Source organism: Mercenaria mercenaria, chromosome 9 (assembly GCF_021730395.1).
Source record: "Mercenaria mercenaria strain notata chromosome 9, MADL_Memer_1, whole genome shotgun sequence".
Lineage (NCBI taxonomy): Eukaryota > Metazoa > Mollusca > Bivalvia > Venerida > Veneridae > Mercenaria > Mercenaria mercenaria.
Window position 1 is genome coordinate 26,847,709 of NC_069369.1, and position 23,612 is coordinate 26,871,320.

General features: G+C 35.4%; 2 protein-coding genes across 6 annotated transcripts in view; one reads left to right on the plus strand and one right to left on the minus strand.

Moving 5' to 3' along the window:
* The window catches only part of LOC123546770 (fibronectin type 3 and ankyrin repeat domains 1 protein-like), a 75,007-nt gene extending 74,093 nt beyond the window's left edge, over window positions 1–914 (minus strand). Inside the window, exon 1 of the mRNA XM_053551083.1 lies at window positions 795–914. Coding sequence (XP_053407058.1) covers window positions 795–849 — 55 coding nt within the window. The 5' untranslated portion in view covers window positions 850–914. The remainder of the gene's footprint in view (window positions 1–794) is intronic.
* A 26-nt stretch (window positions 915–940) lies between these two features.
* The window catches only part of LOC123546772 (HEAT repeat-containing protein 4-like), a 66,487-nt gene continuing 43,815 nt past the window's right edge, over window positions 941–23,612 (plus strand). For 2 of the 5 annotated variants that reach the window (XM_045333316.2, XM_053551080.1), the window contains exons 1-13: window positions 941–988; window positions 1,791–2,687; window positions 7,283–7,426; window positions 7,758–7,897; window positions 8,590–8,604; window positions 9,914–10,057; window positions 10,588–10,808; window positions 13,569–13,683; window positions 16,270–16,422; window positions 16,765–17,120; window positions 17,688–17,792; window positions 18,293–18,476; window positions 18,942–19,127. In XM_045333316.2, the coding sequence (XP_045189251.2) occupies window positions 1,846–2,687; window positions 7,283–7,426; window positions 7,758–7,897; window positions 8,590–8,604; window positions 9,914–10,057; window positions 10,588–10,808; window positions 13,569–13,683; window positions 16,270–16,422; window positions 16,765–17,120; window positions 17,688–17,792; window positions 18,293–18,476; window positions 18,942–19,127 (2,605 nt within the window). In that variant the 5' untranslated portion in view covers window positions 941–988; window positions 1,791–1,845. Of the gene's footprint in view, window positions 989–1,037; window positions 1,057–1,790; window positions 2,688–7,282; window positions 7,427–7,757; window positions 7,898–8,589; window positions 8,605–9,913; window positions 10,058–10,587; window positions 10,809–13,568; window positions 13,684–16,269; window positions 16,423–16,764; window positions 17,121–17,687; window positions 17,793–18,292; window positions 18,477–18,941; window positions 19,128–23,612 lie in introns of those variants that run through there. The other 3 variants (XM_053551079.1, XM_045333319.2, XM_053551078.1) reach the window with 2 other exon arrangements.

Sequence of the window (23,612 nt, forward strand, 5' to 3'; positions counted from 1 at the left end):
CGCTTTCTCCACGCGCCATTTTGTATGCGAAAGCAATTATTCATCGATAAAATAATTATCACCGTATGACCACGCTTCTTTCGATGGCAAAAGAAAACGTGTACTTCGTGTCTTAAGACCATTTCAAATTAAACTAATTTTGTTTTGGAAGCTAACATGTATTTTAAATGTAGTTTTAAAGGTACAAATTGTAACTCCATGCTCGCCGATGTTTGTTTTTAGTAAGATAACGCCGAATCACGCTCTGACACGAGCTCACGCGAGATTACAGCCAGTTGCCATTCTGTGTATTTATACTTCTTTGATAGGGGATAGCTTTATTTTACATTTGATGTCATATGAAAAATAACACAACAAGCAAATATTTAAAATGTATGTCAGAATGTCTGTTTGCATGCCAGTAAAAGAATGATATGAAAATTTATACAATAATTCAAGTCTAAATATAAAATTTACCAATCTATCCTCTATACCCTAAAATCCACTATACCCTAAAGCACTGTATTCAAAGTCAAAGATATTATAAAAAGGAAAAAAATGCCTCATTTATTTCGGGGGACAAAATTAACAAAAGGGGGACGAACTGGCCAAAATGGGGACAAGTTGACCAAATTTTATCATGAGGGGGGCGAAATGACTAATTTTGGGGGACGAAATGACCAAATCGGGGACGAGTTGACTCGGGTACGAGTTGACTCGGGGCGAGTTGACTTGATACCATCATAGTATCTCAGTGAAAAACGTTGTTGAGTTATGTCTATCATTGATATCTCGAAAGAAAATAGAAAACTTACTGTCTGGTTCATCGTATAGTCTTTGAATTCTCGCATTATTTGTATTGTCAAACATGTTTTGCTCCTAACGCAGTACAGATGGTAAGGGTTACGTCCCATAGTAGACTGCGTGTATAAATTTTCCATTTGAAATGAAGTTGCAGATGGCCGCGCAGTCTGTAGTCGTAGAAACATAAACAATATGGCGGCGTACGGTAACTGCAGTTTTATTTTTAACAAATTATACTTTATTCCAGTCCTGTCTCTTTTCTTCGCGTTGACAGTTAAGCATTTATTGCACACTTGTTTTGACACTTATTATTTTCAACGATAAACAGCCCATGCAGGAAGTTGAACAATGTTTTGTCTTGAGACTTGAGAATCATCAGAAATTAGAATGCTAAGTCTAAGCTGTATATAATTTAAGACACGATGTACTTCTTTAAACATGTCTTACAAAGTGGCATATTTACCGACGATCTGTCAATTTACAGCCTGATCATGACCCTACGGTTGTTTTATAAGTTGTTCTTTCCAATATGTTTGGTAAGGGTGAAGACTTAGATTGCACTGGCACCTAGCTGGCTGAGTATAAACTGCACTGTTAATGTCACATATGAATAATATGATATAAATATACTGAAACATATGCGAGGATTATGAAAAGTAAACAGAACATAATCTTGAAGCCTTTGGGCAGAATGCACTTTAGCAGTCCCCGGAAGTTAACATTATGCACATCATGCCATGCATGTAGCAAGTTGGGGGGTGGGGCAAAGCAGTGGTGTTGGGCAACGGCCCAAACATATTCATCTAAAAATAAAGTCAAACATATTCATCTAAAAATAAAGTTACCCCTTACAACTTGCAATTTTCTGATAAATATACCGTTTATTAATTACTAATGGTATTGAATGATTAGACATTGAATGTTAAGGACTGCAGTTTGCCATTTATTGTAATTCAAAGACCCGTATATCAGATATATATTTTAAACACTTATATTGGTATTTTCAGACTGAATTGACTGTCCTGGATTTTCTGGTTAACTATATCAGAAAACAGACACAAGATGACTACAACAGAGAGGCTAAAGACCCCACTGCTGTTTCCCTGTGCAGCAAGGGTGAAAGTTCCACAGCTAGGGTCAGAAGACTCGGACCTGAAACCTGGTCAGAAGACAAACCGTTATGCTCCAGAAACTATAGTTTTCAGAAATCCTTCAGAACCATCTGACCCTATAAGTAAAGATTATTTAAAAAAAGTATCATTTGATCTAGCATTTGAAGAGGAAGTAGTGAAAGAGAGATGTTTCCATGCTTTACCATATGATGAGAAGTATATGTCTGAAGCATTTGACATTGGAGATCTTGTCCCCCTTCCTCCGAGAGCTAAAATACCTGTTGGCAGGCATAACTCAAGAGGCATAGATGTGAGACACATGCCATGCAATCTAACAAAGTCGACAAAGCCTCACCTTAAACCGTTACGAAGAAAAATTACTGAGAGAGCACAACAGATGCATTTAGAAGCTATAAAACGGGAAGAGCTGAGAGAAATTCAAAAGCGAATACAAGAAAAACAAAGGGTGCTTGAAAGAGTTGAAGAAAAAATAGAACAGGACACTGAAGAAGGGAGAACAGAAAGAGAAAGTGTGTTTTTGACAGAAACAAAACCTGAGACAATTTCATCCACCCAGAAGACAGAAGCAACATTACCAGCTACCTTCAGTGAAACTGTTGAGCCAACAGTAACTTGGAAATCTACAACAAAAACAACTACAGACCATGAGGATATAACTGAACCCAAAGAAAAGCGTGGAAATGACTGGGATGCTTATTTAATGTCAATTATAAGTTCAAATACTGCTAACTGGATTGTTTATGAGCGGACACCAGCAGGGGCACAGGACAGGTAAGCTTTCATAATTATGTGTAGAATATTAAGAAAGTCTCAAAACATTCAACTGTGAACATTTCTGTTTCATTTGGAATACTCATAAAGTAGTTGGTTTTTTTTGTAAGCAGTCTTTTTATGATCTGTGAAATTACTTAGAATTTTTTTATTTCTCAAATGGGAAACTTTCAGTATTCCTAGACTGCTAATAAGCTGTTGAACTCTCAGAAGAATATTTCAGCCATGATACATACTGATATGTACAAATAATATGGTTAAATTATTTGTAGCTCCTTAGAATAATAACAAACTTTAGTCTTTTATAGTCCAGGTGTGGAACCCAAAATATCACCACAAGCGTGCAGTTCACTGCAAAGTAAATGTTTTTGCAGATATGAATAGCTGAGATATTGTAGTTTATGAATCCGACTGATGACAAATTGTCATCTCTGGGCAATTCTCTAAAATCAAGATGGCGTCCAAGATGGCCGCCAAATTTATCAAAACTTAATTTGTATAATGTATCTAAGTTAAAATGTTTATTAATCATGTTAGAAGGACTTATTTACGGATTAAATTGAAAGATGTTATATAATTTATCAATTATTTTTATATATGAAAGCAATTTAGTCAAAGAAATTCTAAATCTCACAGTATATAGGAGAAAAAATGGTTTGTATGACGAAAACTCCTAAATTTATAAATTCCTTTTCTCAACAAATTTGTATATGTCATAATATGGAAAAGAAACACTTTAGTTTCATGAATGTTTTTTTTTTAATTATAACTTGTTATCTTAAAACCAAGGCAAACGTAGGTTAAAAGAATAATTATCAGTCTCGTATTATGTTAAAGCAAATTGTTCATTCATATCCATAGAAAATATTTGCTGCTAAACGCAGTTTCAAAACCTTCAAAGTTCAAATTAACTATGATATAATTTAGTTTGTTCGTTACAACGCATGCTTATTTAGTTTGATCGTTACAACACACGCCTTCTCCACGACATGCACAGATCACAGTACACGAGGGAGTGAACTATTACAGCGACAACGCAAATTGGAACAAGGCGTCTCGCTCTCACATGAACATCTAATCACTCTTAGTACATCCTGAGGTGCATATTGAATTTCACTTGGTAGTAAAATTGGCACCAGTGATTTCTGTTCTTCGTCATTGTTCCACCCATAATCGACTGGATCAAGTGCTGGAGGATCAGGATCAACTGCATGTTTTCACACACTTGCTTGAAAGCGAGCTTTTTTCACGTTTTCCCGAAATGACTCAGTTGTTGAAGGAAGTGTTTCGATTTTTGGGACAGAAACTGCTGACTTCCCCGCTTTTTTTATCATACTTTAATCCTTGCATTTGACATTACGTTTGACTCTTTCACACCATAACAAGATGAAATGAACTTCGTTGATTCTTTAACAACATCATCTGTATTTGCCCTAGTGTCACTGATGGAATTTACTGTGCATTTCTTCGAGTTGAGCACTTTGGTTGTTTTTTCCTTTCCAATACCTTGATAGCATGGCACAGTGTCACATCCAGATAGTGCATGAACAGCTGGAAGTTCTACAGTTGAATTTATGTCGATGACTGTCCTTCCCTGCACTGGAGACTCCATTGTAATTTGATTTTTTATTCTCTGTTTCCTGACATGATATAGTGTAAGGATAAACACAATCTGTGTCATCAACTATGATTGTTATCCCCTTAGTGGATTCTCTTGCGACCTGGACCACTTGTCGAACAATTATATTATTAGCCTCTTCATGGCTTGTACGCATGTCTTCACGTCGTACCTTGACACTCTGTAATTTCAATAGGTGTTTCGTCTTCTCCTGTAGCGACCAACTTACGTAGTACACCTCTGACTGAGGGACCCTTACAGAAGCAAGCCTCTGTGGCGTACATGCTGCGTATTTGCTGTGTATATGCCGCGAACACAGTAGTACGCCAGAGGAGTACATTTTACATACACCGCATGCCGCGTACATGCCGCGTACTATTTCGACGAGTACACAGCATGTACGCAGGAGATCACTAGTACACTTCAAGTACGCAGCACAGACTCTGAAAATTTAAGGAGTACACTGCATGTACGCAGGAGGGACTTGTACAAGAAAATAGTTCACTGCATGTACACTGCAGATACTTCGAAATTTATAACACTTATATTTAGTTGCATTAAAGTTGTTTCCCCTTGATGCAGTTACGCCATTTTCTTCAGATGTTTACCAAATTACATGCTACAAAAATTGATTTATTTCATTGAAAAGTGGATGAAGAAAAGCATACTAATTTATTTGATAACATCAATCTACATTATTTTGGTAAGGGTAAATACTTATTGATGCATGTCTCTTATCTTTTTTCTGTTTTTTCTGTCCAAATGATCAGCATTTGCATAAGAAAGTTGGTGGGGTAAGGAATTTACATTATCACAGCAGTTTCGCCACAAGAGTACACAGCATGTATGCAGCAGGAGTACACAGCATGTACGCCGCAGGACTCGGGCCAGGAGTACACAGAATGTACGCCGCAGGAGTACACAGCATGTACGCCACAGGAGTACACAGCATGTACGCCGCAGGAGTACACAGCATGTACGCCGCAGGGGTAGTACACCGCAGGCTCATTTGCATGTGAAAAGTGTATGTGCCGCGTACATGCTGCGTACTATTTCCCGCATACTAAATTCCTCCAGCGTACATCCTGTGTACTATGTAGTCCACAGCATGTACGCAGCAAGTAGTACGCGGCAGAGCTCATTTGCATGTCAAAAGTGTACTACAAACGTACTATCAGTGTATGTGCGGTGTATATCCTGCGTACTATCTAAAGCCCTTGATTTCAGTACACATCATGTACGCATCATATACGCTGTATGTACACAGCAAGAGTACGCAGCAGGCCTTTTTCTTCTGTAAGGGGAGGAAATGATACGTTCTCGGAAAGATCTTCGCAGATAAGCGCTATCAACTGCCTCTTGATATCTGCAACTGTGGGAACCTCACCTTGTGGAGGTATCTCCATTCCCAGGCCCAGTTTGTGTATTCGAGTCGGCACAACTGGTGTCTTCTCAGTATGATCAGATCTTGTAGCACTTTTCATGCTAAAGTCACGGTATCTGTCGAAAATGAGGTACACGTTGTAATCAGTCAGCTTTCTTTCGATGTATTTTCTGAACGTCATCAAATAGTCTTTGACAGTACCAGTCTTTGGCCAACTGATGGTGTATAATACCGCTGATCCATCTATCACCACACTTTCTATCTGCTTTGAGGACTGTCTTGTCGATACTTCTACCTTTAACATCTCCTTTTGACTTGTTCTTGCACCATCGGTTGTCAATGTGCAAGATGCAATCACAATAGGCAGAAACCAAATGGAAGAGTTTGAAAATGGGTGGCCAGGGTCATTTCATGAAAAAATCAAACGATCAGTGAAGAAACAGGCAGTGAATACGAAATCTCTGAATATAGGTGAGGTACAGTTGTTTGACACAGAGTTGATTTACACCAGAGTGATGGGTTTACAAGCCAGTGGTAGAGACATTGACTTAAATAACGTTTTGTCCTATGAATTAGCACCAGTTCCAACAGCTATGTTTGAGAAAACGGGTAAGCAAAGAATCGCGAAGAACAATTCGTAACTTAAGAAGATCTCAAAGGTAGAAGTATCGACAAGATAGTCCTCAAAGCAGATAGAAAGTGTGGTGATACATGGATCAGCGGTATTATACACCATCAGTTGGCCAATTTAGGGTCAAACAAGGTTAATATTTTCTAAGAGCATGTTTACATTTATTTTACAAATGGCGTAACTTAACAAAGGGAAGCTACTGTTCTGCTACTCAACATTTACGATATATGAATTGAAATATGCATAAAGTAGAAGTTAATACTTACAGGTAAAAAAAACATTAACTTTTATGCATTTGTTTATTTAATGGATAAAATGTGCAAGTATGATAATTATATAATCATTAGTATTTCATGTTAAGGTAGAACCGCGGCATTGTTTTCAATCATTATTATATCATAATTTAGGACAATATTGAGCACTGAATAATATTTAGATTTTGTATAAGCTGTTAGGTAATACAAGAAAGATAAATGAGCTACATATTTAAAATTTTGCCATTATTTTATATTCATAAGTGAGGTACCAAAATAAGCGGATTTCAGCTTAAAGTAATGGAGCGGTTGTACCTTAATTTAAGGTAAAATATCTCATAAATATCTAACAATCTTAGTATTTAAGGTTTATACATGCATTTTATAAAATTTCTGTGAAGTTTGATGTCCTAAATGAAAACCAAAGACATTTATCACCAGCTAGTATGTCCTATAAACTTGTAATCTGAGTCGTAGCCGCCATCTTGGACGCCATCTTGAATTCTGAGAGTTGCCCAAGGATGACATTTTGTCATCAGTCGGATTATGAACATGCATACCCATACCTATCACAAACTGCAAAAACATTTACTTTGCAGTCAAATGCAAGGTCCATTTGGGGTTCCTCCGGACTATTAGAATTAGAAACATTTTCATAATTATGAAAAAAAGGTCTATTGATGTTCATGTAATTGTTGCACTTTGCAGGGAAAAGTTGCAAAATCTGTTAAAGAAATGGTATGGCACACCAGAACACACAGATCTTGTCCGAGAAGATATGAGCGACACAGAAATCGAACCTGAAGATGAGGAAAAGACACCAAAGAAAAAATGGACTAAAAAAGAAGCAACGTAACTTTATTTATGTTTATATATATATATATATATGAATTTCGCTGCAGAACAATAGACATATCTTAAAAGTTCTGAAAATATTAGTAATTACTAAATAAAAAATTATCAAATAAACTATTGTAAGGTCTTACTTCATGTTAAGTTTAAAGTTATATTTTACCTTGTGTCTAAATAATGTTGAGACAACTGAATTTTAACTGAACATTAACTTAGATATTACATGTGTGTACTTGTAGATAATAATGCTCACATATCAAGTCTTTAAGTCTTAGTAGTATTATTTTAGTGATAGTTTTCTGTATTATTCCAAAGCTTGCGTATTATTCAGTTTGCTCCAGAAGGTGTACAACCTAGAAGAAGATGAGCCCCATTCTCTCGACCCATACTCTGATGACAACAAAGCCCCATTTTACAGACAACCTGCTGGGCTTAGAAGGGCCCGCAAACATGAAGTAAAGGAGGAATTAGGTAATGCAGTAAAATAATCAAGGTTTGAAAAAAATTGTGCATTCTATATCCAAGCACTAATATATTTTGTATGCAGTTACACCTTCCTTGTGAAATGAAATTCTGACACAACCCGATGGTTGTAGAGTGTCCGCTTCGAGTGCGGGAGGTCGTGGGTTCGATCCCCGGCCGCATCATACCAAAGACGTAAAAAATGGTACTAGCAGCTTCCTCGCTTGGTGCTCAGCATTAAGAGGGTAGTGCTAGGACTGGTTAGCCCGGTGTCCGTATAATGTGACTGGGTGGGGTATCATGTCACGTGTCTATGGCGTGATATTCCATTCAGGCAGCACTATAAAGTTGGGCATTGTGCTTACTGCTACAAGTAGACACCGTCGTTTATATGACTTAAAAATTGTTGAAAAATACGTTAAACCCGAACATACACACACTCATGATGCTTGTTATAAAATTCATTCACATCTAACTCCAAACAATGATTTTATCCAATGACAAAGCACTGTTTGAAATACATTATTTCTTAATAGATTTAATTTTAAACTCTACTTTTTAAATGTAAATCTCACATTTGATTTGGCCGCTTCTTTGTAAATCATATACTTGGCATGAGAGATGTTATATAACTTACACAGTAGAGAAAATTTTGTTTTTCTTACTGTTTGGTAATTTTTTCACATTATTGTCTCTTTCAGTTTCTAAGATGAAGGGTTAGTCTGTTGTAAATACATGTATTAATCTTTAATACTTGCAATAAATGCATTGCAAGTGTAAAAACTAACAACATAGATTTAAACATGTGTGTTGCCAGATAAGGCCTTGATGCTAATGATAAATACGCCTTTTGCAAAGCTTTTGTCATATTTTGAATGTAATCTAAATACACATGTGTTTTGTGTTTCTGACATTTGTATTCAGCGTTTTTATTAGCTTAATTATTAATGCAAAGACATAACATAGCTAGAAGTTATGCCATGTTTCTAAGACAAAAGCAGTTTGCTTTATTTTAATATCACTGAGGTCTCAACTAGTTGGCTTACAATGATGAAAACATGACTGAAACATTCAGCAAGGGTTGTCTCTGAGCCTGTGTTTAAAGTGGAAGAGTTGTCTATTATTTGTAAGTTAGTACTGATATATCAATAAAATCGGTAAAAAGATCCTTTGGAAGCAAAGAATGCAACCGAGCAGAATAATAGCAGACTCGGTTTGTTTGATACCAATGTTGGAAATTTTATTGTATTCCATTGAAACTTGGCATGAATGTTGGCATGAAGCTGTTAATTATTTCTGAGAAATTTCAGTTGTTAATTGAAAACTTTGAAGATATAAAGGTCTTAATTTCTTACTTGAAATGTAGATAGATAGACCCCAAGCAAAATAAAAATGTAAGAAAATAGTGTGTTGTGATATTTGAAAGAAATTTATTAAGACTTCAACCGTGATATCCAATGCTCACATATTTATGTTGAGGTTAATATTAATATTTAGTTTGTTTGTTGTTGATTTGGTTTGTGTGTTTTCAGTTTAAGGATAACATTTTGTCTTCGTGAATAGAGAAGAATTTTTGAATGTTTATGTATATACATATTGGTTCTGGGTGTTTTTATCATTACTTATCCACAGGATAAAATTGACATAAAGTCAAGACATTGTATATTTTACACAGATAAAATTAGTAAGTAGTAAACATTAGCTCTTAGCCTGCTGATGGCAAGTGATTCTGCCTTTGTGACCAGTGCAGACCAATATCACATCCATACAGTCTGATCATGCTCTGCACTGTTCACTATTCAGTCAGTAAATTTTCAGTGAATACCCCTTTGAATAATAAATGGTATTGCCCAAATTGAATGATGGACCAGTCCATTTTAGAAATTTAAAAGGCAAAGGGTTAATTACTTATACAGCACAGGCATACATAAGTGTGTTTGTTTCAAATTGAAGTTTTTTGTCAAAACTCTCAGCATATGAATTAACTCAGAGTTTACAAAAATGAAGATGTAAAATGTTTTACAGGTGCTATCAATACCACTGCTGCTAACATTGAGGTGAAGACATTCAGACCATCTCCACCACCAACACTACGAGACTTCATGAACCCTGAGGCTGGAAACTATATTTTAGAAACAGACAATATGTTCCAACAAGAGCAACTAACTGGTAACTATTTTGTTAAGACAAGTAACATTGAGTAAATGTTTTTCAATATAAATTAGGTTGTTTATAAGGAATCAATGAGTGTCACATTTGTTTCTTGGGAAAACAGTGTGACCACTGTCTTTTTGAGAGTAAGAAGCAGTTTGACTGCTGTCAGTATGAGCATTAGAAACAATCAATGTAAATGCTGTTCTTTTTGAGACTGGTACTGACCTAAGTTGAGTAGAAACCATATAGCTCCTGAATGATTTAAATTTAGGGAACTTGTCAAAAACACCAGAACAGGACGTAAAATCTCCACAATCTCTTAAAGAGATCGCCCTGATTTATTTTCTGGTAAATGTCTTGTCAAGTTTTAGCTTAGTTCGCAAATGAGCTACTAGAGTACCACCGAAAATCTTAATGTGCTTGTATGATCATGTAGTACAACTGATTTCTTCTTTGCATCACTTTCTGTGACTTAATTAGCTCATAACTTAAAATAATTTAGCTCCCCCAGTTTTAAAAATATTAACCCTGTTTGTCTAAAACAGGCACAGAGCAGGTCTTTGAGGCTTTTGGCGATAAAACAAAAATAATGATGCAGTCTCAGAACAAGTACAAGAAGGAACTACAGCCTGGTTTCCCTCAGCCGCCGGAACAGTGGTTCCCGGTAACTGATGCAGAGAAACAGGAACAGCTGAGAGACAAGAAAAAACAGAAAAAACATCAGCGTGGACATAAACGATGGAAAAACTTACCTAAACCTATTGATGTAAGTTGTATCAGTTGGAGGAACTGATTTCTATATTTCAAACATACAAATAAAAATTGCTTCATGCAGTCTTGCACTGAAAACACTCAAATTTAGTTTGATACCTTGAACTTTTTTTTGATATTTCTTAATGTTAGTGATAGATAGGCATATTGATGTAGTGCTAGAAAATAGGATCAGAAACCACAATAAACCCTATTTATGGACTTTTTTAAAAATAAAGAAATTCTAGATTTTTGTATTGCTGTCTGGTTTGCTAGATTTTTAATCAGTTATGGCATACACAATGGAAATGACTTCCTTTGGGATTTTTTGCTGTAAGTTTGTTCATAACACCACCACTTCTCTTTATTTGATCATATAAGAGAGCCAAAAAAGGTAAACTACCGGAAATAACTAATTTTAGGAAGTTCAAGCTGTATATTCAAGTAAACTTGTCAGTTAGGGATACAGTTACCAATTTTTTATTATTAACAAATAAATTTCTGTAGTCTGAGACAGATGCTATACCATATGGATATGATGCTGAGTATCACAGAGAACCGAGTCCAAGAACAATGAAAGCTGGAAAAAGGAACAAAGCCTTAATGAGAGCTAGTCAGTGATATCAGTTGTCTCCCTTTACATAACATTACTGGGGTGCCCAACCCTCACCCCGTTATGTTTGTTACTGCACATTTTTCACATTTCAGATCCTTACCTGTTTCAAACGTCCTTTAACAAGTTTGCACATTTTTGCATTTCAGATCCTAACCTGTTGTCTGAACTCGTTTAACAAAGTTTGCATGTTTTCAGATTCAAAATCTCAGCTGTTGATAACAAAGTTCAATCAGTTTTGTTGCTATTTGTGCTATTATTAGTAACATGGTTTGTTGAAGACCTGATATCGGATATATCTGGTCAAGATAATTGGATGCATATCAGACAGGAGCAAAGTTCTCACCTGATGTGGGTTTTGGAGACAGGGTATACTGTGAAATCATTAATAATCGTTGTGGACTAATTTTCGTGGATTTCATGGTTGAGTCAATCCACGAAATTTAATCCCAAGGAACAAGTAATATTCCCATTCATTTTTTTTGTTCAGAAGCTGAAATCCACGAATTCCTATCCCCACGAAATTGCCATTTGGACCAAAACCACGAAATTTCATGACCACAAGATTAAATGATTTTACAGTATCCCATATTAAAGTCTTCAACAAACTGTGTATTGGGAATTTATCTTGCCAGCTACCCTTGACTTCAGTTTTTGCTGAATTTTATAAAATTCAGATCTGACAATCACTTATATGGAATATATGTATCTTAACAGATAGAAACAGCGGAAACATGTAGAAGGGGAGATGAATATATCGTCGGCCAAAGTTGAAAAGAATGTTCCTTCAAAACACCAAAAAAATTAAAATTCAAAAACTGCGTATATGCAGATAAAAGTATACAGTTTGAAAAAAATCTGCGTCAAAAAGACGTATATGCAAAAACTATATTAAAAACCACACCATGCCGCTGCATGAATATGATTTACTGGTTAAAGAATTCCAAAAAGCTTCATTTATTGCATTTTATTTTAACAAACACTAAAAGCTATGTAATTTGTGCAAAATGGCATTTTAATTGCAAATACTTGTTTTTTGCATGTTGATGAAATTTATTATACGTCCTTTCCTCACGTGACAATTTTTGACCTTTGCGATTGGCAATTGTATCCGATATCTTCGCAAAAGATGTGGGAACACTATACCTTTTCCAAAATGACTTAAAAAATGCAGGTCGGTCCTTTTCAAATGAGGCCAACGATATATCCAGTATTTCTAAATTCATCACATTTTCTCCAGAAGACTGATTACCTTCCAATATTTGCTATAACTGTTGAGGTCATGAAATATTTTGTATGTTTTTATGCAACACCCTTGTTATAGCTTGATGTCTGTTTGTTGGCATTGGGTCAGTATACATGGCTATGCAGAGTTTACCAGTTTCATCAAAACCACAGTGTTTCCCATTTTGCACATACCTTTTATACCGCAATTTGAGATTTTATGTAAATGAGACATTCTCTAGGAAAAACAGGCTTACTTATATTGCTTCTTGTTCTTTTCTTTTCGTCTTCAGCAGTTACAACCTTATACAAAAGAAAAATTCTTAAAAGGTGATATGGCTATTACTGTATTTTGGGGGAATTGTAAAGTCAGATTTCTGACATCAAAGAAGACATTCCTGCTAGTCTCTGGTTTGTTATGTGCAGTTTCTGGTGTTACATGGTGTATAGTATGCATTTACAGAAGCAGGGGAATTTTAAGCAACCCCCTAAGTTACATCCTGTGTTATCATCATAACTTAACACATCTATACCACGTTTCAAGACTGTTCACAGTTTTATGGGTAGTTACGCTACAACTGCACCAGTAAGCCAGAGATCTGCCAACATTTCTATAAATCACCATCCAGCCTGTGTTTTTCCATGAGAATGTCATATGAGCCGCACCATGAGAAAACCAACATAGTGCATTTGCGACCAGCATGGATCCAGACCAGCCTGCGCATCCAGGCAGTCTGGTCAGGATCCATGCTGTTCACTAACGGTTTCTCTAATTGCAATAGGCTTTGAAAGCGAACAGCATGGATACTGACCAGACTGCGCAGATATGCACTATGTTGGTTTTCTCATGGTGTGGCTCAATTATATTATTAACATTTTACCTTTGTTTACCCAGTTTTTATCCTAACACTTTCACTTATGTTTCCCCCCTCACACCAGGACACTGCAGAGTTACTAAGTATACAGGCACCAGGAACCGAGCAGGACTTTGAAAAGTCAGCAGATCCACGTACAAGGAAGACCGCCAAGAACAATGCATCTCTTATGCAGATCAGTCAGTAATTTTATTTGTTCGAATAATCTGCAATATAATGAATTAAAGCATTTGTTTTCAAAAGTTAAAGTATAGGAAAAAAAACATAAACCTAGCAATTCCATATTTTGATGATTGCATTTACTTTATTGACCAGTACAATGAAAAACAAGGATTGAGGTATGTTTAATATGTGTCATTCATCATTAACCTTTTTGCATTTATCGTGAATAGTTCCTCAACACAACACTTCACCTCAACTTTATCATCTAAGGTACAAAATGATGAAATTGTGGACCGGTCTGAAGAATCAAATATCTTGAGATTGGAGACCAGTCTAAAGAGTTAAAAATCAGGGTGCATTTCATTTACCCAAACGGAAACCGGGTTCTGAATAATTATTCAGCATATCATTAAAGTGTTCATCTTACATGTAAATAAAAAAAATCTTGACTTTTATGAAGGAGAGATGCATTGCTTTGCTGATGTTGGTCGGTCTGTCTTTCTGTTCGTAGACCAACCGGTTTCTGGATGATAACTCAAGAACTCTTGGGTCTAGGGTCATGAACCTAATAGGGAAGTTGATCATGACCAGCATATGACCCCTATCAGTATGTCAAAGGTCAAGGTCACGTTGACCCAGAACAGTAGATTTTTTTTGAAAATATCTAGAGAATGCTTTGATGTAAGATCACATTTGATATAGAGGTCACTTATGACTGGTAAATGATCCATAATTATTGATTTGAGGTCAGTATGTCAAACATCGAGTGCACAGTGACCAAATAATTTCTGTTTCTTGTGCAGTTACTGAATGCATCAATGGGGGCATTTCATGTTCTACAAGCTCTTGTCATGATCTGATATCAAACGGCTGCAAACAAGAAATATTCAGTAGCTATTGTAGCTGCTTTCACTTTTTTCATGTTTTCATGACATTCAAATAAATAGCTGAAACAGAAATAAGATTCGGAATCTGAATTCAGTTTCAGGTAAATCAAATTCACCCCTGATTGGCAGTTTCTGACCACAGTTTAAAAACTAGCCAATGACAAATCCACATTCTCAGACTGGTTCTCAGTCAGTTTATAACCTTATAGACACTGGTTTATTAATATTTTAAATGTTGGAAATTTTATTGTATTCAGCAGAAACTTGGCATGAATATTTGCATACAGCTGCAAATGATAAATGTGTACAAAATGAGAGCAAAATGCAACTTTGAGGTTTAATTTCTGACTTAAATTATAGATAGATATACTAAATCTAAAAAAAAATAGAAATTTGTATAATTTTAAAATGTAAATGGTAAATTTGATATGATTAATTGACAGTCAGTTACATAATTTGCATTGTTGACTTTAATGCAGCCGATCAAGCAAAACGTCTTAATTTCAAAGACAGAGGAAGTAGTAAAAAGAAGTACAACCCAGATGAATTGTTAAAAAAGATACAGGACAAAAAACGCATGGAGCGTAAAAATGACTCGAAATTTATAAGTGTGTAAACCACAGAGCTATAGTGTTGTATTCTTGTAATTTAAGCAGAGACATATTAGAAGTTTTGTTGCTTACACATATTTTGGTGTACTTCTAGCATGATATATTTTTTAAGCTTTTTAAAGAGAGTTCAGTTGATGTATACTTGTTATTACTTGCCATTAATGCCATAAAGATTCAAAGATATACATTTTCATTTAATCATAGCAAGTTTTAACTGAATTATGAACAGATTTTGAGTGTCTTCTTATGCAACTGTTTTAATTGGAGTATAGTTTCGTCAACCAGAAACTAATTTCACTTTTATGAAGTCATGCATGCATGTTTTTGTTGTGATACTGTGATTTACAGAGCTTTGTTTTTACACAGCAATAGCAGCGGTCTAGTTTGTGTGATACTATTTTCTCCCAGTAAAATACATGTACAGTTGAACTTTGTTAACTTGAACTCGACAGGACCAGCAAAATTTGCTCGTGTGATCGGTTGTTTGAGTTATCGAACAAAATTCATTATACAAGTTTTTTTTGAGACCTGATGACAAGTTCAAGAGAAGGGTGGTGTACGAATTATCCGTGTTCGAGTTAACGAAGTTTGACTGTACCTCATTTCATAGACAATATATCAAAGTTGTTTAGAAATACATATTTCAATAACTTTAATATGATTACTACAGATACTGTGAAATCATTTAAATTCGCTGGCATGAAATTTCGCGCAAATGTGAAAAAGGACTGTTTCGCGCGGGTTTAAATTCGTGCGTTTCAATTTTAGAAATAAAAAATAAAACTGAAAATTAGTAATAGGGCGGTCTTTAATTCGCGCATCAGTTCTAGCGCGAAATACGCGAAAATTCTTCCTACGCGAATAAAAATGATTTCACAGTAACTTTGTGCTGTTTTAGTTTAATTAAGATGAATAAATTATGTTGAATACTGAAGCAAGCAGCTGCCTAGTAATTTTCTTGTTTTATATCTTCAAATTTGTCATCTTTCAAGATTTGAATAAAACTTAAACTTATGTACAGAAAAATATCAGGAAATATATTAAATCTGTTGATAAATGTAGTGTAAAACAGATTTTGAAATTTCCTCCGTTTTATGTTGTATAGTTGATGAGTGGAGGACTAAGTGGCATTTGTCCGGTCAGTTTGTGGACAGTACGCCCGATGACCTGATCAAGGACATGGCTGATATCCAGCCACATGTGAGACTGAAGGCGATTGCTACATGTGCCAAAGCTGCGGACTATAAACCTCCAGAAGGTCAGTTTGTTTAAAAGTTCTGCTGCTGCCAAGTGAGTCTGCCTTTGTGACCAGTGTAGACCAAGATCAGCATGCACATCTATGCAGGCTGATCATGGTCTGCACTGTTCGCTACTCAGTCAGTAAATTTTCAGTGAACACCCCTTTGAATAATAAGTGATGCTGCCCAAATTGAATGAAGGACTAGTTCCATTTTAGAAATTTAGTGGGGTAAGGATTAAAAGTTCTGCTGGTGTTTATTTACATTGATTTTAAAAAGTGTTGGTTACAAATGTTGTATGGCTTCATTGAACAGTACTTATCTCAACAAAGGTTTGTTTACAAATGAAATTTGTTATCCAGATCATGGTATACAACTTGACTACATTGACAAAGGAGAGCCCAAAGACAATTTACCTGAGAAACTTTTTGTGGCCCTTGAATGTCTGCTTGAAGACCCCGTTGAGAAAGTGAAAACAGCTGCTGCCATTACATTATACTCTCTAAACCGGCCCTCGAAACCAGCTGAAGAAATCTTGTATAGAGCTATGCAGAGTGAGAATCCAATAGACAGGTGGGCAGCAGCCCAGTGTCTGGCTCATTATGGTGTGTGTGATTCTGACGTGGTTGGCGAGATACTGCGGCAGGTCATGACAACAGAAGATACGATAAAACATGAGCGAGGGATCAGCATGCTTGGAATTCTTAGTATAACTTCTGTAAGTTTATAGTCGTGACAACCTTTTAACAGTGTTGCTGTCAGGAGAGATTTCTTCTTTGTCTTTTGCAGTAATCTGTTAATGCTTTCAAAGTTCAGATCTTTGTAGGGAGTAATAGAACACACTGCAAGATCACAACTTTCACAAGAGATTTGTTTTTGCTGTATACGCTTACTGTGCAATTGTGAAATTAGATTATAGTACAAGTGCTTTTATTGTTATTAATAGTTCTATATATTTCACAAGTTGGTCATTTTAGGTGAATATTTTACCATAGTTTATGCACCAACCAACTTCAGTCACAGTGAAGTGAAAACTTCTGAAAAATATTCAGTTTTACAGTATGTCTTATGTCATGGGAAACTTTGAAGGAAATATTTGAATGTGTATGCTAATGTTTGTAAATGTTTATTTTACAGAAAAGTACAAAATTAAGGTATTACTTAAAACCTTATTTATGATACAAACAATGGGGAGTGTTCCTATTTTACTATATACATTGTATATGGCTCTAGTTGTTTGGACTTCGCTTTATAAATTAACTAAAGAAATTGACATATATTTCAGAATCTAGTTCACTCAATGGTAGCGGAACAGTTAAACAGCAGTAGTTGGAGACACAAGATTATTGCATGTAAAATTCTGCCTACACTACGGGGAGATATAAATAGGGTGAGTCTTGACTTGTCAATACAATCATTTGATTACCCAAAACATACAGTGCTCATTTGGGTATAACTTTGGTAACATCTGGAACATTAGTTATCTAATATTTTAGCTTATTATTGTGTTTTCACCTGAAGACTGTCATAAATGCTGGTAGAGCTAGTGACTCTTGTGCTTTGGACATTTATCCCATACCCTGCTAAATTTCTCAAATGGACTACCCCGGTAGTCTATTATTCAATTTGGGCAGCACCACTTATTATTCAAAGGGGTGTTTCACTGAAAATTTACTGAATGAATAATGAACATGGATGTGCAGACTGATCTTGGTCTGCACTGGTTGCAAAGGCAGAATCACTTGCCACCAGCAGGCTAAAGGTTAACAGCAAACTTTTTGCATGATATACAGACAACATAGACAAAAGAAATGATAACAAATATTATGAAACACTCATGTATATCAAAAATGAAATTCAGTGAAGTCACCTTACATGTCTTCTCTTCAGGATATTACAAATAAACTTACTGACCTGATGTGGAATGATTGGCACTCTGAGGTGAGGCGAGCAGCAGCCCAGTGTCTCGGTAAAACAGGTCATGGGCGTGATGTTCATGATGATCTTAGAAACAGAATCTTGGAGGGTGATGAAAAGATCAGACTAGAAGCTCTTAGCAAAATTGGTCAGCTTGGTAGGTTGCCGCTCTCACTAGTATATTTGAAAAATACTTTTTTACATGCTTCTTTTAAATATGTTTCCTATACCATATTCTGTACCATATCCAAACTACTTACATAAGTTAAACTGAGTGCCCATGTTGAATTGAGTAATGGAGATTTGCACTATGCTGCTTTACTTTGTTCATAGCTGCATAGTCTGTTTATTCATGAATTCAGTCATTAATATGGGCATTACTTTTGTTTGCAGTCTAAGTGTTTAGTAAAATAAAAGTTTGCTGCATAACATTTTAATTAAATAAGTAACATTGAAAAAATATAGATTGAATCTGTTGATAGAATCCATTAATTTGCCCTTTATAATTATCAGTTGTATGAAAAATAATATTTTTTTCCTTTTTTTTAGACAAAATTAATATATATAAGTACAATGTACATGACCTGACGTTTTCAAAGAAATGGGAAAAATTGTTTTGCAGGTATTATGACGGCCAAACTACTGCCAGCTTTTCTCAAATGTTTCGAGGATGAGTATGTAGCTATACGATCTGAAGTGTGCATAACATGCAGTAATATAGCTATCAAAGATGAAGAGGTGATCGCTAAATTAATACATCTAGCAACTTTTGACAACATCTGGAAAATAAAGGCACTGGCTTTTCAGGGTAAGTGAATTTGTTTATAGGGGAAGCAACTCTGAAGAGCTTGCTTGCATAATAAATTTAAATATGTATACTTGTTACCTCCCTTATACTACTGAGCCCTATAATAATTATTATTGTTATTGGTATACCAGATTTATATAGCCCCTTTTCATGATAAACACAAAAGTGCTTTACATATATAGCAAACGCAGCCACACAGGGCGCGAAATTCATCCTCTACTAGTACAGACACAGAGCAATCTGACCAGAGGGACAAAGTGAGATAAAGCCCCCAGAACAGATAAAAATCCTTTTTAGATACAGGCTTGTCCGGCTAACTTAGCTTAGCTCTTTGCGAATAGACTGGTTTTTTAATGTGCCCGGTGTATAGCACTGATACACGCAAAGCCGTCTTTCCAGGGAAGAACCAAGGCAGGCCTCTTAGTTAGGTGGGAAACACTCAAGAGAATCTCAGAAATTTCCAGTGTCTGGACCGGGATTCGAACCCCAGATCACTAGACCACCAGCCCACATAATACCAGCTACTGATAAATATTATGAACCTTCTAGTTTGTGAAATAATTGGATGAATTTGCAAGTTAAGTTCAAACACACATGTGACATTTGGAAATTGGGGAACCTCTGGTTTGAAATTTTTTATGGATAGAATGATCTTTTATACTGTAACCATTTTACCAGTTCAGCCACACTTGAATACCCCACTGTTTTCTGTACTGGAGGAATTTTATTATGCACAGTAATCATTATATTTTGACACATTTTATGTCTGTTTTTGCGTCTGCTGCTGAGTTGTCACAGCATGTATTGTGTTGCATGCCAAAACAAATTGTTCTGTTGTAGATTGTATTGCAAAACAAACTGCCTTTTCATTATTACTTATTGGATGCATTGATGAAAATGCTGTTTTGAAATGGAAAACATGCCTGTTTCTGGCAAATTTATGACAAGAAAGCGAGACTTGTAATTCTTTTATCATTGATTGATGATAGAATCATCTTATTACTCAAGAAGCTTGCCAAAAATTTAAAGGATCTTGTAGTTTAGGTTGAAATAGCCTTGGTTCAATAGTATTTGGTACAAAGGCTGTAAAACAGAGTTGCGTTCAAGAAAGAGAATCGATACAATGACCTGATCTAAACTGTTTTAAGTGTTGAGCAGGAGTACATCAGTTTCAAGATCAGTATCTATTTGTGTTATGTTTATATATGTTTGTAGTAGTTATGTTTATATATGTTTGTAGTATTTTCTTACACATTATAAGTGTACTGAAATTATATGATTCACTAATCAAGTGGTTAGCTACATAAAATTATATGTTCACTAATCAAGTGGTTAGCTACTCTAAATTATATGATAATCAAGTGGCTAGCAATATAACTATTACATGATTCACTAATCCAGTAGCTACCTATATAACAAGAGCTGTCGGAGGACAGCAACGCTCGACTATTTAACAGCCTTGTCGCTTGAATGAATAAGAAAGTCGAAAAAGGGGCATAATTTAGTAAAAAAGTAAAATAGGGTTATGGAACCTGCATAGTGCTTATCAGCTCATGACAGTGAACTAGTGTGTGAAGTTTCAATCCTTTCCCATTAGTGGATACTGAGATACCAGCTTACATACAAAAACTTAACCAAAAATTTCTATGTTGAAAAAGGGGCATAATTTTGTAAAAAAGCAAAATAAAGTTATGGGACCTGCTTTCGGCATGTCAGATCATGACAGTGAACAAGTGTGTGAAGTTTCAATCCATTCCCATTAGTGAGTACTGAGATACCAGCTTACATACAAAACCTTAACCAAAAAATTCTAAGTCGAAAAAGGGGCATAATTTTGTAAAAAAGCAAAATAGAGTTATGGAACCTGTGCAGTGTAAGTCAGTTTATCACAGTAAATAAGTGTGTGAAGTTTCAATCCATTCCCACGAGTGGTTACTGAGATACCAGCTTACATACAAAACCTTAACAAAAATTTCTCAGTCAAAAAAGGGGCATAATTTTGTAAAAAAGCAAAACAGAGTTATGGAACCTGTGCATTGTAAGTCAGTTTATCACAGTGAATAAGTGTGTGAAGTTTCAATCCATTCCCACAAGTGGTTGCTGAGATACCAGCTTACATACAAAATCTTAACCAAATCGGGACGCGGATGTGGACGCCGACACGGACGTGGACGCGGACGCCGACGCATGGGCGAGTCCAATAGCTCTACTATTCTATGAATAGTCGAGCTAAAAATTATATGATTCACTTATCAAGTGTGTAGTACATAAAAAATATATGATTCACTAATCAAGTGGCGAGCTATATAAAAATTATAAGATTCACTAATCAAGTGGTTAGCCACATAAAAATTGTATGATTCACTAATCAAGTGGCTTAAAACTACATAAGGATTATACGCAGTTTTGAATTGCAAAATAGGGATTTACAAGTGTTTTATGAATGTGTCTGTCAAAATTTAGTTTAAATTGCAATGCATTGAATTATGGCATATTTCTGTTAAAGATGATGAAAGTTTCGAGAAAAAACATCTGAAAAAAATAAAATGTGACTTACTGTAAAGTAAGAATATGTTTTTTTAAGCTGAAATCAAGATATTATGAGTATGTCATCACTAGATTGTACATGCCTTTAACAGAAGATGGCACATGTGAAAAGGGCATGTGATTTTTGAAGGAGTTGTTGCAGATGCTAACATAGCTTTCCTTGTCCTTTTCCCTGTGTAGTGTTGGCTTGCCATCTTAGAACATAAATTATAGGTGCATACAGGCTTTAAATGGTATGAGGAGAACTTTATATGTTTTCCTTTCTCTTTGATTAGTTTTGCTGAAAGTTGTCCTGCGAGTTTAGCATGAGGTTCAAAACCACAACAGTTAAATTCTTGTAAACGTTTGAGACAAATTTGAGTTACATCACATAATCGCTTGTGTTGATTTAGTCTGGCTACTGACTAGATCATCTTTTTAATTTAAAAACAAAATAATTTCTCTTATATATTCTGACCACTCTTTCTTGGCTCTGATTATCCAGTGTTTTGAAAAGAAAAGGGGCATAATTATACAAAATTTGAATAGCCTCAGGAGTAATCTTAAGTGAACAAAACACAGGGTCTGAACACTGTGTATTGTGTTTTCTTATATAAATACATGAACTACAGGGTACCAAACAAATAATTATAAAGCTTTTATCTGCAATGCAGCATTTTGTAACTGTGAAAGTAATCATTTCCGAGGTATGTGAGACATGAGCATTTGCTAGATCAAACTAATTTGTGAAAATGAGCATAATTTCATGTGAATGCCGAAATAGTTAACACTTGACCTTTGTGATAATTGCCTACTGTTTCTCTTGTTATATTTGTTCTCATGAATGCACAAGACATAATGATTCTTGTTTATGGGAGAAGATAAGTGTATATATTTATAACATTTTCATTCAACCCTGAAGATACAAGTGCTTCTAGCCCTTACCATGCTGAACACGATTGATTCTGCCTTTGCGGCCAGCGCAGATCATGATGAGCCTGCACATCTGTGCAGTCTGATCAAGATCTGCACTGTTCGCCATTCAGTAAGTATCTTTTTGGTAAGCACCCCGTACTGTCCAAATTGATAGATGGACAAGTTCATTATAGAACTGACTATGGAAGGGCTAGGTTGGAGCACATTAGAAGCAGACTAACCTATTCACTTAGCAGTAAAGATGAAATTGCCTCTAACTTGAATTTGCTTTCATGAGATTAGCAGATTTTGGTGTAAATTTAATGATATTTGAACAACAAAAAAAAAGACAACAGCACAACAACAACAGTAATTATTTGTATAGCACTTGAGACACTTCTGAAACTCAAAGAGGTTTCTTGGCCCCTGATTTGATTATTTATTTTAGAGGAAGTCCTTTCATGGCTCTTGCATAACACGAAGCTATCCAAGCTTCTTAGTACAGGAATCAGTGGAATTCTGCTTTCTGTCTTGGAACAGCACCTTCTATCAGAAATACTTTATCTTCTAGTGAAAGTTGCAGATTTTTCTGACATGTAGTGTCATTGTACCTATATTTCATTGAGATAATTTGATAACCCAGAAATGCCTGATGGGAGTGTTTTTGCCACTTTTATGTCTCTCAAAATTTAACACAATTTTAGATAAATGAGAGCTTGTTTATTTAATGTACTTTTATCATATTAAAGTGTAACTTCAGTCTGAACTTCTTCACAAAAAGCAGGTAAAAAGAACATTGAGATATTGTTCTTATACAATGGCTATTCAACTTTCTGATAATACTATAGCTGTTTTTAAGATGATAAAATCTTAAATGAGAATTAAATATGTTGGGCAGATTACATTATTTTTACATCAGTTACTCCTAAGATGCACTTAGGTACTACTCCCTGCAGGATAATTAAACCACAGCCTGTTTATATTATTGTTTGATTGTTATGGTTCTCATGCATCATTGAACTCAGATAGAAGTTAAGTGCATTC